Source organism: Pipistrellus kuhlii, unplaced genomic scaffold, assembly GCF_014108245.1.
Source record: "Pipistrellus kuhlii isolate mPipKuh1 unplaced genomic scaffold, mPipKuh1.p scaffold_m20_p_9, whole genome shotgun sequence".
NCBI lineage: Eukaryota > Metazoa > Chordata > Mammalia > Chiroptera > Vespertilionidae > Pipistrellus > Pipistrellus kuhlii.
The window spans coordinates 55,483,605-55,499,535 of NW_023425595.1; the positions used below are offsets into that span (position 1 = coordinate 55,483,605).

At 34.6% G+C, this 15,931-nt stretch overlaps 1 protein-coding gene across 1 annotated transcript in view; it reads left to right on the forward strand.

The window, feature by feature from the left end:
* The window catches only part of DYNC2H1 (dynein cytoplasmic 2 heavy chain 1), a 246,906-nt gene that overhangs the window by 52,514 nt on the left and 178,461 nt on the right, over nt 1–15,931 (forward strand). The window contains 8 exon segments of the mRNA XM_036426957.2: nt 3,156–3,306; nt 4,998–5,203; nt 6,340–6,522; nt 7,098–7,280; nt 8,991–9,214; nt 10,174–10,289; nt 12,581–12,780; nt 13,715–13,979. Of these exon segments, the coding sequence (XP_036282850.2) occupies nt 3,156–3,306; nt 4,998–5,203; nt 6,340–6,522; nt 7,098–7,280; nt 8,991–9,214; nt 10,174–10,289; nt 12,581–12,780; nt 13,715–13,979 (1,528 nt within the window).

Below are 15,931 nucleotides of genomic sequence, written 5' to 3' on the forward strand. Positions count from 1 at the left end.
TACTCCAAAAATGTTTCCTAGTACTCTGTCAAATTTCGGTAGGATTTAAATTGATTTAGAGTAAAAGAGACAAAATTAAGAAATCTACAAAAGTAAGATTGCATAGTAATTGGATTGGGGAAATGACAATTATATCAGGAGATACAGGCTAAAGAAACTTGCTGGATTTGAACCTGAATCTTACTACTGAGCTCTGAGTATTCAAGTAAAATGAACGTAAATGTAAAAATGTAAATGGTTCATTATCTCTGTAAAAATGTGAACTATTTAAACATATAAATAGCATTGACCCTTGAACAATGTGGGTATTAGGGATACTGATTTACCATGCAATTTAAAATCTGTTTTTTAACCCTTACTGGAGGATATGTTTTTATTGATTTTGAGAGAGAGAGAGAGAGAGGGGGGGAGAGAGAGAGAGAGAGAGAGAGAGAGAGAGAGAGAGAGAGAGAGAGAGAAACATCGATTAGTTGCCTCCCATACATGTCCCTCCAGCCCCACAGGATCAAACTTGCAACCGAATCTATAACCTAAGTATATGCCCTGACCAGAAATCAAACCTACAACCTTTTGGTGTACGGATGATGCTCCAACCAACTTACCCACCTGGCCAGAGCTGTGCATAACTTTTGATTCCCCAAAACTTATCTGCAGTTGTCCCTTGGTTATCTGTAAAAGACTGGTTCCAGAACACCTTTCCATTCCACACCCCCACCACCTCTCTGCCCTCGACTGCAAATATCAACATCTAAGGATGTTCAAATCCTTTATATAAAACTAGAGGCCTGGTGCATGAAAATTCATGCGCTAGAGGGGGGTCCCTCAGCCCCGCCTGCTCCCTCACAGCATGGGAGCCCTCAGGGGCAGGAAGCTACCCAACAATCAAGGGAAGGCGACCCCCCTCACACCTCTGCTGCTGCCATTGCTGACAGCGCAAGCCTCAGCCAACCCTGGTTACCTGCGCCTTGGGCCGGCCCTGGGTGGCTGGGGGGCTGAGGGGACTAGGAGACTCCAGAGGTAGGCGCACAGCAAGGCCTGGCCTGCCTAGGGGCAGGCCCGGTGGGGCTGAGGGGACTAGGTACTGCCACATTGTGGCTATGAGTGCCTCCATCTTTGAGGGCATGGCAGTAAATTAGCATATTCCCTCTTTATTGGCTGTGGTGCCACCATTTTTGTGATGGCATGAGGGTCAATTAGCATATTCTCTCTCTATTAGATAGGATGGCACCAAACAATATTTTGATCTATAGCTGGTTGAATCCCCTGATGCTAAATGCAGGGATATGAAGTGTTGACTGTATCCTGGGTGGGGCAAGTAGGTTTACAGTTGTGAGTACATGGAACACAAATTTTATTCTTGTATTATTATTTATTAATGTATTATTTTCCATATGAACAACTGTAAAGCTACTTTTGCCCCACCCTATATGTATTGAAAATGTGTGTATAAGAGAACTGATGCAGTTCTAACCCATCTTGTTCAAGGGTCCATTGTAGTTCATTAATCTATCAAAACAAAGAATTCTAGTTTATTAGTGGTATGCTAAGAAAAGATTTATGTCAAGAGCATTTTAATGAGGGGATAGAATGAGGTAACTCATCACATGAGTGTCTGGTACAGGTAATTATATACTGTTAATTCAGTTCTTTAAAGGTATTTTTGTAAGGACCTGAGAATTCACTTTTTGGTTTGGGAAGGAGGTGGCGGGGTAAGTAGAAAGAATCTGACAGCCTTGTGTTCAAACCCTGCCGTTTCCAGTTATTCTCTAAGTGATTCTTTTTGACATTTACTTAAGAGAATATTATAATACTGACATTGCCAACTCATTTTGATTAAATCATGTAATGTTTGCAGAGCACTGTGAGAGATCATTACATTATAATGAATAACGTTAGTGCCCATGCCCGTATGTTAATGGTAATGTGACTTTAGAAGTAGCCAAGAGTGTATCTTGACTATCATTTCTGTTACTCTCTCACAGAAATTGTATATTAGACTGTTAGTCATTGAGATGACTGACTTATGTGTATTTATAGTACAGAAATTCAGGAGTATTGCCTGAAAAAAATTCACATGTATCAATATTAGTGTGGAGGTGGTGAGTGAACATTTTAGTAAGAAAATTAAAGAGCAAAGTCTTTTCACAAAAAAGCAGATTTGTATCTGCCTAAATGCTTCACCATATATCTGATTAAAGAAGTTGTGAGTTTGGCAGATAACAAACTATGGCAGATAACTTTGCCCTGGAAAGAGTTACTAATTGGCTTTCTCTTCCATAAATGAATCTAATATGACATTTACACAATGTTTTAAGTTAGAGCAAGACAGTAGCTTAGTCTGCTATATTAAGTTATAAAATATAAATATAGATAACTAAATGACTTAATCTGTTAATAGAAGCATTTGATGGTATTCATCTTGATGCTGAAAGATATATAGCACAAAAAAACAATCTGTCCAATAATAATATGTGAATAGGTTTACTGTTTTAATATGACGATGGATTATGGTTTTAACTTAAAGGAGGATATTGATTTACCTTGCTCATCTAAGAAATGTATCAAACTATTTTAATATAAGTTTTCAAAGACTGATATTTAAATGTATAATTTGCTTTATTAATAGTCTTGCTATGTTAAAGAAAGCCTCTGAAGCAGGGTGAGCGTCTCATGTTTTATATAAAGGTAAAGATATCTATATTGATCTAGAGCTAGTTTCTGATTTTTGAATATTAGACTGAAAGATAGGACAGCTCTTAATTTAAGATAAAATTGGAATTTGAAATGGCAGACTTCAGTAATACAATGGGAGATTATTTGGAATGCTAGCAGATTAATTTCTTATTAAATAGAATGTGTCATACTCTGTTAGCTTTGCATTTTACTGGTTGAAAAGAAGCCATTTATGAGGAAAGTCAGGGGATGATAGTATCCCTTCTAATACCATAAGCTTCTATTACATAAGGTGAAGCCTATATGGGAGATAGTATGAGTTCTGAGAAGTAAGCTTGGGCTGCATTCTCTGTTAATATTTGAGGTACCAAAAGGGCATTCAGGTACAGAGATTCAATACAATAGAAAATTTGGGGAAAAGTTTATAAAATATTCCTAAGTAAAATCACTTCTTAAAAATATTTTTTCTCTTAATTTAATAGATATTATGCTTGGCAGAACAGATTAAATTTACTGAAGATGTAGAAAATGCTATCCAAGATCATAGCCTTCGTCAGATTGAAGCACAACTAGTAAATAAGTTAGAGCACTATACGGACATCGACACAAGTTCTGAGGATTCGGGCAGTGCTGGTATGGGAAAATGTACCATTTTCTGCTTACTTTTCAGTTATTTGAACATTTTTTTGGTATTCTATCTTAATTCATTTATTGTTTATGGCTATCTATTATAATTTGGAGGTTTCTTTAGAAGTTTCTATATATAGTAACTTAACTTTTAAATTGTACTTAAACTATATAAAGTAACTTAACTTTAAAATTGTACTTAAACAAAATGCAGAAACCTTACCATATAGTTTTCTTTATATCCCACTTTTTATCTTGGTGTTGACTTAATGTTACATCTACATACATTGAAAACTTCATGAGATTATGTTATATTTTTTGCCTTTAACCATCAAATGTTTTTAAAAGACTCAAGAGAAAAATAGTCTATTATATTTACCTAGATGCTTACCATTTCTGTTACCCTTCCTTCATCTTGATGCTCTAGGTTTCCTTCTTGTATATTTTTCCTTCTATTTGAAGAACTTCCTTTAGTGTTTCTTTTAGAGCAGTATTATTTGTTGTCTATGCATTCTCATAGATTTCCTTCATCTGGGAATGTCTTTATTCCTTCCACCTTTCTTATGTGAATTGATTTTTTGTTTTGTTTTGTTCTTTGCATGTTGAATGATTTTGGATTGTATCCTGGACATTTTGAAAATTGTGTTATGAGAGTCTGGATTTTGTCTAAATCCCTTGGATTAGTGTAATATTAAAATATCAATGTTGATATTTTTCATTTAACAATTGATCATATTTGGTTCAGGCTGTAAGTTCCAGCAAACCTTCTGTGGGTGTGGTTCCATTGTCAGTTCTGATAGTGCTATTATAGATCTGCACGTGTGCACCATCTAGTGGCCAGTTCTCAAAGTCTTTGGTTTGTTGAAGAAGAGACCTGCACAGTTAAGAGATGAACCTGAATTCCTAAGCAAGTTAATAGGGCCGTTTTTCGAATCTCTTTTCTCTCCATGGTCTTCCCAGTATTTTCTGGTTCCTTTGGACCCCCCTTTTGGTCCTCTGGCCAGAAAAACTGAGGTTTCATATACTTTATACTCTCCTCCACACTTTCCATGACCACGCTCATGATGTGGGCCACTTGAGGGGAGAACACAGAGAGAAAAAGAGCAGCAGCAGTTTGTCCTACTCTTTCAGGATCGTAGCTTCTCTGATTTCAGAGGAATGCTCCCTTCCCTCAGAGTTTTAGGCACTTCTGGGTCTTAACTGCCAGCTCTGTAGCTACCTGGAGACTCCTGCTCCTGGAGACTCCCTGTCTACAGCAATCTGGCTTTCAGGCTGCACTGTGTCAGGCCTAGGGATACAGGGAGGAAACAAAAAGAAAAAGGTAAATTCTCCACTTGTTTGATCGCACTTCTAATTCTGACCTTCCTCATTTGCCTAAGACTTTTTACTTTTCAGAGTTCTAAGTTAGCAGTGCATGTTGTCCATGTTTTTCACAACTCCTTTCAAAGAGAAAGAAGGCAGCCTGTGCTTACTCCTTGCATAAGGAACCAGAATTCATTTCCTATTGGATGTCGATGCGTTAGTTTTCACATACAAAATTATTATTTCCTTACAGATGGTGGATTTGATGTATATTACTATGCTCTTTATTACTATGCCACTCAAATATATAATGAATTTACCATTTACATAAAGATATCATAAAGTATGTAAGTCACAGGCTAACATTTTCTCCAATTATATTTATTTGTATATAGAATCTGGCATTACGGAACTTAAACTTAAAGCCTTAATCCTTGACATTATTCATAATATTGATGTGGTGAAACAGTTGAATCAAGTTCAAGTTCATACAATTGAAGACTGGGCTTGGAAAAAACAAGTTAGATTCTATATGAAAAGTGATGATATATGTTATGTTCAAATGGTGGATACTGAACTTCAGTATACTTATGAGTATCAGGTATGACTTGTGGCAAAATGTTTTATTTTCTGTTAGAAATGACTTACTTTAAAGGAATTTTTTTTTTGGATAAAAGATTTATTTTTATTAACTTTCAAGAATGTTTTCTTTCTGTTTTATCATAATTAAAAAATGTTATATTGGAAAAAATCATTCTCTTTATCAAAAAGTTAAAATAATGACAGTGCTGTACTGAATTCTCTAAATGTATCTTTTCTTAGGGTAGCATTTATGTAGAATTTGAGATATATCTTCAATGGAAAAAGAATTGAATATAGGCAACCTCAATGGAAGTGATTTGGTTTGTGCCTCCTTATATAAGGACAATGTTGTGCAATTTTAAATATGCTATAATAGGTTTACTTGTAAATGTTTTTATGTTTTTCAAGGTAAAACAACTTCTGAAAAAATAACCTAAGGTATATTGCCTTTTCTAAAAATAAGTGCATCTGAATTCTTTCTGCCTTATTTTTATCATAATCAATCATCAGAAAATTTTGGCAATTATGTTAGTAAGCATATGTCAGGAGACTTGCCAGTTGGCTCTTTCAAAAAGGAAATGCATTTTGAGACCCAATCTGTCTATACCTAAACTAAGGAAAACCATAAACTGCAGCTGGAATTGGAATCTGTTTTCCCTAAAATTTAGCATAGAATTTGAAAATTATATGATCAGTTAAAATTGTTTTATAAGAAACTGTTCAAATTAATTACACTTTGAGGTCTCCAAGTAATTCTGATATGTGAAGGTTATAAAATTTAAGGAAATAATTTACATGAATCTAAAATACAAAACAAAATGACTTTTTGTACTTGATTATTATATATTTTTATATTTGTTTGCCTTAGAAGTATGTTTTTGTACTATTATAAAAAACTCAATAGACTGTTGAGAAAAACCTAACAATATATTAATTGAGGAAAGAATAAAATACATGCTTAAAAATAATTAAGTTTAATTCTAGTTTACACTTTCAAAAGCTTCTTTCATTAAAAATATTTTGGATACTGTCCTATGTTAAAAACTTTAATCTTTTTGTTGCCTCTATGTTTTTAAGTGGAATTTCACACTGTGTTAATATTTGTAAATGTTAATTAGAACATGCATATAAAAACCTTATATTTCCCTTGTGTAGGGTAATGCTCCCAAGCTGGTGTATACTCCACTGACAGACAAGTGCTACCTCACTCTCACTCAAGCCATGAAGATGGGACTTGGAGGAAATCCTTATGGTCCAGCTGGAACTGGAAAAACTGAATCGGTCAAGGCTTTGGGTGGACTTCTTGGAAGACAAGTTTTAGTTTTTAATTGTGATGAGGTAGAATCGATAAATATCCAGCTAAGTAATAGTGCACTAGTTATATGGTTGGATTAGTTTTCATGTACTTATATGTCAAAGTTGTATTTAAAATCACTCTGCTTTTAAATTGCTTGAAAATAAAATTTGTTTTTTTGAAAAGTAAAATGGAGAGAGGTCACATGTAGTATAGTCCCAAAACTTTTCTAAGGAGAATTATTTTAAAGAAATAATTTGATGTTAGAGTTTAGAAAAAGATTTTAGTAAGGAGAATAGTAAATAGAAAAGGAAAATTTTAAATTCATTTAAAAATATTTTGTGTAGGATTTGTAATTTGACTTAAAGAATAACTAAAACAAAAATAGTATTGTTTAATTTTGTGTACTTTTCAGAATACTCTCAGCTGAATTATTTTATTTACTCTTTGAAACCACTCTGAGTTTGAAAGAGTAGCTATTTAATCTCTACTTTTTAGAGCAAAAGAGGCATAGATGGGTGAAATAATTACCTTCTCAGTAAATGACATAAAGTATTAAATTATTATCAGCGATTTCAATTGCTTTTTAGTGAATATAATTTTTATTGTTATTTTTAAGGGCATTGATGTGAAGTCAATGGGACGAATATTTGTTGGTTTGGTCAAGTGTGGGGCCTGGGGTTGTTTTGATGAATTCAATAGACTGGAAGAAGCTGTACTGTCAGCAGTTTCTATGCAGATCCAGACAATTCAAGATGCTTTGAAGAATCATAGAACTGTATGTGAACTGCTTGGCAAGGAGGTATAAAAATGTTTGTAATTTAAAGATTTAAAATATTTTATAAGACTTTGCATTACTTATATTCAGGCAATATCCTATCTTTATTTCTCCCGGCACTACCCCTGTTTCTAACCTGTGACCAATGTGTTAAACCTTTTTGCCTGTGAATTGTCTCTGAGGTTTCTCTCCCTTTTTTTGGGTCTCACTCTACCATTGATCTTCAAACTATATAGAATAATTGAGTTATAATATTTGCTAACATTTATTGAGTATCAGTCTGTGCTAGGACTGTGCTTAGTGCTTTAGTGCATTATTTCATTTCATATTCACCTACCCTTTGAGGTAGGTTCTATTATAGTAATGTTGAACACACTGAAAGTTAAAAGAACCGTGTGTTTATCCTCTAATCTATAACTAGTAGCCCGTTGCAGGAAGATTCCTGCAATAGGGCTTCCTGCTGTGCTCTCCCCTGCCCAGCCTGTTTCCCCTCCTTCTCCCCATCCTGCCTGCTTCCCTTCCTTCTCCTTGCCCCACTTGCTTGCTTCTCCACAGCTTCACTCCCTTCTGCAGCACTTGGCTTCTTTCTACACTGTCTTGATATTAACCTATCTTGGTTGGGTTAATTTGCATACTCACCCTGATTGGCTGGTGGGCATAGCTTGGATGTAGTGAAGGTGCTGTCAATTTGCATATTACTTTTTTAATCAGCTTAATAATAACCCACAACCTTTGGACCAACTTGCATATTACTTTTTTATTAGATAGGATAGTATATTCATAACACAAGTTTTTCTGGGTACACCACGAGAGTAAGACCAGTTGTAAATTATTAACATGTTATTTACATGATGCTTAAACTCTTGAGAAAGTATTAACTTTTTACATCTTTGTTATCAAAATTTATTTTCTCCCACTTTTTTTTTTTCCTTTCTTCTTACTAAGAAAGTGTGGTCCTTTCTCCCAACTAGTGCTTATCTTCCCACCTATGCTTTGGAATCAATTTCCCAGGGACCCTCTTGGATTTATTCCCTCTGCCTTCCTTCCTCCACCCATTCCTCATTGGCTTTTAAACATAATCAATTGTTTTCCTTCTTTTAATATATTATAAATAATAATGTTATATTATTTATAACATTAAGCAATGTTATATATTAAGCAATCTTAATTCATCTTTTGTTCCAATCACTGCTTTTTCTCTTTTCTTTCCTTTATAGCCATTTTTCTACTCTAGATATTTGCTCATTCATAGTTTACACATTCTCATTTAGCTTCTATTCTTTGAGCTTTGTTGAAATGCCCCTACTAGGTACTCTTCTGATATTCTGCTCTTCTCTGTCAAAGCTTTTATTACACTATGATTGCTTCTTTGTTAGAGGGGCATCAACTATTATTGACTTTAGTTCAGAGTTGTATTGTCTCTGGGTACTTAGCAAATTGTAACACAAGGAAAGCTTTGGTAAACATGTGCTGCATGAATGAATAGGCATTCAAACTAGTTATCATCTGAACTTTTAGCCTAAAAAAACTGGTTATAAAGAACCTCTATAAAGTATAATAGTATGATTCCTAAGGAGTTTACTATATGTTGAATAAGGAGACAATAAGCACATTAGTTGTTAGTTTGTTTACTAAGGTATTTATGTGTAGAAATATATCACAAATTTCTGTTGGTAATGTTTTATATTTATAGTTTCAGATATTTGATGCCTGTATATTAAATTAATTTTCTAGGTAGAAATAAATTCAAATTCTGGCATTTTTATCACCATGAATCCTGCTGGAAAAGGATATGGAGGAAGACAAAAACTGCCTGATAATCTTAAACAGCTTTTCCGGCCAGTAGCCATGTCTCGCCCAGACAATGAGCTCATTGCAGAAGTTATTCTCTATTCAGAAGGCTTTAAAGATGCTCAAGTATTGGGCAGGAAATTGGTAGCTATTTTCAATCTATCTAGGTGAGTTTTTCTGTTTTATTTTTAAATTTTGTGGTTCCAAAGATTGATTATGTTTATTAGTGACTTTTTCTCATTTGTCTAATTTATTCAATGATTTTCATATTGATGATTGTACTTAAAGTGTGACAGGAAAGATTTTACTTTAAATAATTAAAACATCTGGGCCTAAACTACTTGTTTTTCATAAATATTAGAAATCTAATCTCACTTTTTTAGGAAAAAATTTTTTTGGAGTGTTCCAGCTAAATGATACTTACTGATCTTATTTACCATTTGACCACTAAAAACGTATTCTTTGGAAGGAGTCTTTTATATTTTTTGTTATGTCTTATTTTTGGTAATAGAGACTGGCTTTTAGCTTCTTTGGGTAATTGAGAATTCTAGTCCATATCATTTAAAAGATAGTGACAACTAGAATTTCAGAGATTGAGAGCTAGAAGGATTGATTAGGAATAAAGGAAACAGATAATTGTATAATCATTAGGATTCTAGCCAGTTTATAATACAGTTTGGTAATTACAAAATAGTTATTGGGATATAAAATACAGTATAGGGAATACTGTCAGTGATACTGTATTAACTATATATGGTGCCAGATCGATACTAAAAATATCGGGGGGAGAGGAGGGGACATTTCATTTGTAAAGCATGTGATGGTCTAACCACTATGCTTTACACCTAATACAAAATGATGTTGACTGTAATATTTAATTGAAAAATAAAATTAAAAAAAAGTATGTGTGTGTTGGGGGAGAAGATAGCCAGTGTATGAACCATTTATCATCAACATTTTACTTGAGTGATAATTTTGTGTGATTGAGTCTTTTATATAAATGTATGGGATATCAGTACTCGTTTTTATTTGTTTGTAGTTATATTCTGTATTTCTTTGGAGATGATGATAAAAAGATTTCCAGATAGCTATTTGATGCTTTATGATTTTCTTGTTTTTACTTAAGGGAACTTTTGACACCTCAACAACATTATGACTGGGGTTTGAGAGCTTTGAAGACAGTTCTGAGAGGAAGTGGAAATCTTCTTAGACAACTGAAGAAAACTGGCATTAAAAAAGAAGGTCTGATTTATTATTCCAAATATAGTCTTATTTTTAAAAATAAGCTTTAGTTTAGAATAGTTTCAGATTTATAGAATGCAGGCAGGGTGTGGCAGGCTATCTTACCCACTGGGAGGGACTAGCTCTTCAGGAGAGAAATGGTCATTTATATAGGTTTGGAAGGTTATGAATGCCCCGATTTCTAGTCTCCTCTCCCTGCCCTGTTTTCTGCCACAGCTTCTCCTCAGGTGCCACTAATCTGTACTCGATCTGCACCACATCTGAGGGTGAGTGTTTGCAGTTGAAAAGGCTTATGTACTGGGTTTAGGGAATAAAAGTAAAGACAAAACAAAGGGAAAACAACCACAAAACTGCAGGTTTCTCCCCCTCAGGCACTGCACTGCTTGGGCTGTTTTTCAGGGTGCAGCCCTTTGCAGCTGTGGTCTTATACCTAGATTCACCAGCTACCAGTAGCCCTACGTCTTTTCCTTTTCACAGTAGAGTAGAATGCTTGTTGCTAAGGGATGCAGCCTTGGTGCAGTGCAGCTTCCTCCTCACCTCCTGGCCCAGTCGTCTTGTGTCTCTCTCCAACCCAGATCTCCGTTCCCCCAATTCTACAGGTGTCCTCTGCTCCTCCTTGTTGTGAATTATCTCCTTAGCTGTGTCCAATTTGCCAATTCCGGGTGGATGTTCTCTGATTTAGCTGTTTTTGCAGTTTGGCTCTGGGACGAGGTGCACGACGTGTCTGCCTTGTTAGCTGCCTTTTTTCTCCCCACAGAGACCATTTTGACGGTTGCCAGACCAGATGGAAGTGGGGTTAGGGGAATGGGTGAAAAAGGTGACAGAGTAAAGAAGTACATATGGTAGTTACAGAACAATTATGGGGATGTAAAGTATGGAATACTGAATATGGTCAATAATATTGTAATAACTATGAATGATGTCAGATTTATTGGGTCATCACTTAGAAAGTTATAAAAATGTGTAATCACTTGGTTGCACACCTGAGACTACTAATATTGTGTGTCTGAAACTGAAAAATAAAAAAAATATTTAAAAAGTTGAAACACTGAAGAAGGTAAGACAGCACAGGAAAAAGGATTATATGAAGTTACCTATTTGGACTCTAAATGATTAAAGTATATACCTTAAAAAGGAAGGTACTTTACCTATATTATTAGGTGAGCATATGCCAGGTGAAGTAATTCAGTTACTGTTTTTCAGTTGTCTATTTCAGGTGATTTTTAAAAAAGATTAAAATTATACTTGTAGTAAATAAAGATGACTTATTTGTGAGAGATTATTCAGTGCTTGAAATAATCTCTAGTGCAACCAAACCTCTTTGTATATACTTAAACATAGAAATGTTAAACAATTTATAAAAATACTAGACTAAAAGTAGTTTTTTTTGCCTTTATTTATACTTCTTTTTAAAAAATATATTTTATTGATTTTTTTACAGAGAGGAAGAGAGAGGAATAGAGAGTTAGAAACATCGATGAGAGAGAATCATCGATCAGCTGCCTCTTGTACACCCCCTGCGGGGTATGTGCCCGCAACCAAGGTACATGCCCTTGACCGGAATCGAACCTGGGACGTTTCAGTCTGCAGGCTGACGTTCTATCCACTGAGCCAAACTGGTTACGGCTGTGTATACTTCTTATCAATCAGCAGCTGATATTCTTGAAAAAATAAGAATCTTACAATCATTTAATATTTACATTGGGTTTAAGAATAGGTTTATGAGTCAGTTTTGAGCAAGGCTAATAGAAGATTTTTGCTTTGTTTGTTAGTTTTTAGTCAGAGTACATAAAATCTCTGGAGGAAATATTGGCATATTTGGAGATATATCTGAATCTGGAATTAGTTGGTTTGGGTTTAAATTCCAGCTGTATAAAATAATACTGCTGTGCATTTTCTGGTAAGTCATTAAGCCCTTGGAGATTTAATATTCTCATATGTAAAATTAGACTAACTAGTAATACTTCCTTACTTTATAAGGTTTATATCAAAATAGTAAAGTACCATTCCAGTGGAAATGATAATTTTAATATTAATTAATGTCTGAAAATGCCTGGGATTTAAATTCTATGGGAAAGGGTTCATGATTCTACCTATTGGTACTTATTTTTCAGCAGTCAAAAGGTAATAAGGTAGACTTACCAAATCACATGATAACATAGGTCTTTAAATGTTGCTAAATTCTAGTGCATCATTTTAATTACTAACAGTGCATATTAAGGCACTTAAACACTATTTTTATCATCATTAACTTCATAACTAATAATTTTAAAATGAAACTTTTTCTCTAGTTAATGAAAGTCATATTGTGGTACAAGCACTGAGGCTTAATACTATGTCAAAGTTTACATTTGCTGATTGCACTCGATTTGATGCACTGATCAAAGATGTGTTTCCTGGAATTGACTTCAAAGAAGTAGAATATGATGAACTGAGTGCTGCCTTACAGCAAGTCTTTGAGGAGGCCAATTATGAAATCATACCCAATCAGGTAACCGTCAAGAATATTTTATACTAAATTGATCCTTCCAACTAGTTAATTTCTTATTATCAATCTATTCCTTATCTTTCATCTTATCTTTCATCTTTCCACTTAAATCTTATTTGCCCAGGAAAGCCTTTCCTGATCTTTAAGTCCAGATTAGTTTTCCTTGTTATGTGCTTTCTTGTTATACAGGTTGTGCCTTAAAAATGTGTACATACTTTATAACAGCTCAGTTTTAAAAATGAAATTTATTTGAATAAACTCTGGTTTTATAATTATCCAAAGTGTGTGTATACATTTTTTAGGATACCCTATATATGTTTGTTTAAGGTTTCATTTTGTATGTGATTAATATTGATTCTCCCTAATCAGCTAGTAGTCTCCATGAAAGGCAGGATTCATGTCTGTTTTTGCTCAGCATTTTATTCCTCATGCTGTTTACAGAGCCTGGCATATAATAGATTCATTTTTATATAAATGTTATATATAAAATGGTGATGTTCAGCTTCATCACTTATTTTAGTGTTTGTCAATTTCTTAGCAGTTCTTTTTAGTAGGTCTTCTTATGTAGCACAAGTACACGTTTAAAATGAACACTTTTTTCTCTCTTTTTTTTTAGAGGGACACAGGATATATTATAAATGAGTGAACAAGTGAATAAAGTAATAAATATAGTATATTTGATGAATGAGTGAGAGAAGAACATAATAGACATGTATTGTCAAATAATATAGAAAACACTTTTTTAAAAGAAATACTGGGTTTAAAGATCACATTGTATATATGTTCAGATTTGTTTAAGAATATTTGTTTAATTTAAGGCTTCATCTTCCACTGAGGAGATCGAAGGCTTAATTTACATACAATAACTGTTATAGAATGAGATGTAAATATATATTGTGTACTGTGAGTCATTTTTTACCATGCTCTTTTCTATTAGATCAAGAAGGCTTTAGAATTGTACGAACAATTACGCCAGAGGATGGGAGTTGTTATTGTTGGTCCAAGTGGAGCCGGAAAATCAACTCTATGGAGGATGCTAAGGGCAGCACTTTTTAAAATTGGCAAAGTGGTAAAACAATATACCATGAATCCCAAAGCTATGCCTAGACACCAGTTATTAGGCCATATTGACATGGATACAAGGGAATGGTCTGATGGCGTTTTGACAAATAGTGCTCGCCAGGTAGTTCGAGAACCTCAAGGTTGGTCTTTGTTGTGTGAATCATTGCTGTACTTAATTTTAGTGAATGATAGAGCTAGTTATAATGCTATTCTTATCAAGTCTTATACATGACCATGAACTGCCTTTTTTTTTTCTAATACTCAAGGGAGGGGGTATAGGAGATAAGAGAGAGAGGGAGAAAGAGAAAGAGAGAGAAAGAGAGAGAGAGAGAGAGAGAGAGAGAGAGAGAGAGAGAGAGAGAGAGAGAGAAGAAGAAGAAGAAGAAGGAGGAGGAGGAGGAGGAGGAGGAGGAGGAGGAGGAGGAGGAGGAGGAAGAGGAGAAGGAGGGGGAGAGAAGAGAAGAGAAGAGAAGAGAGAAACACTGATGTGAGAGACACATTGATTGACTGCCTCCCACAAGCAACCAGACAGTGGCAGGGATCAGACTTGCAACCCAGATAAGCGCCCTTGACTGGGAATCGAATCCACCATCTTTCCAAGGCTGATGATCTGCCACTGAGCCACACCAGTCAGGGCCATGAACTGCCTTTCAATGATGTATATTGATATTTTACTTTGGAGGGGCCCAAGACATGTAATAATTTTGATATATACTCTATAGCAACTTTATTATAATAGGAACTCAGAGTAATCTGAGTTGTGAGTTGAAATTCACAACTAGATTAATTTACTGAATAAATACACAATTTTTTATTGCTGAGTTGATACCATAATGCCTCATAAATAAGGAAGATGACAAATTTTTATTTAGGATTAAATTGGTATCTTTACAAATGCCTTTAACTCATCAGTTTGAATACAGTGTTTTAAATAATTTTGAAAATTTAAGTTGCTATGAAATAGTGTTACAGTTATAAAATAGGTATACATTTTTTGGCTTGGTGGTTAGGAGAGTTTTTGGCCAGAATCAAGTGAAGACTCCCTACTTTTTGTTAGGTCATAATTTAATTATAGTTGTTTTTCTAAGCCAGTGAGTGAAAAGTTTAGAAATCTAATACATTGAAAGGGATTTTCAATATAGTCTTTTCATTTTCAATGTAGTCAATATTATTACACTAACTATAATAGAAACCAGATATTATCTATACTCTTTCTCACACTTAAAAAAAATCCTCACCCACGGATATGTTTTTATTGATTTTGGAGAGAGGGGGAGGGAGAGAGAAAGACCCATGTGAGGGAGAAACATTAACTGGTTGCCTCCCATATCTGCACTGAGCGGGAATCGAACCGTAACCTAGGAATGTGCCCAACTGACTACCTGGCCAGGGCTTCCTCACACTTTTATTGTTGGTACTTTTCTCTTTGACTTGTTTTAAAGGTCCAAGTACAACTTGAAATCACTCTCATTTTAAGAGGAATGGATAAAAAAATTTTCTCCAATGGAAAGATTTATATACACACTTGCTCACTGCTCCCTTTTAAATCACCTTTTTATATATAAAAAAGTTAGTGGCGAATTTTAAAAATTTCTCTAAAGAGTGGGTTCTCAATATTTTCTATTATAAAACAGCTATTACATGACAAGCATTCATACATTCTCTTATTTATTTATTATTTAAAAAATATATTTTATTGATTCTTTACAGAGAGGAAGAGAGAGGGATAGAGAGAAACATCGATGAGAGAGAACCATTGATCAGCTGCCTCCTGCACACCCCCCATTGGGGATGTGCCCACAGTCAAGGTACATGCTCCTGACAGGAATCGAACCCGGGACCCCTCAGTCTGCAGGTCAATGCTCTATCCACTGAGCCAAACCGGTCTCGGCCATACATTCTTATGACATGGTAAAAGACGAGGTTAAGGAAATAAAAACACTTAACTCTTGCATACCATGTTTTCTTTCAGTGAGATTTCATTCCTGTATGTTTGTAGATAAATAGAATATTATCACATGCTATATAAAGTTATTGACAAGCTGCGCCAGGATAATCCATGGGATCTCCAGCACATTTGAAATGCACATTT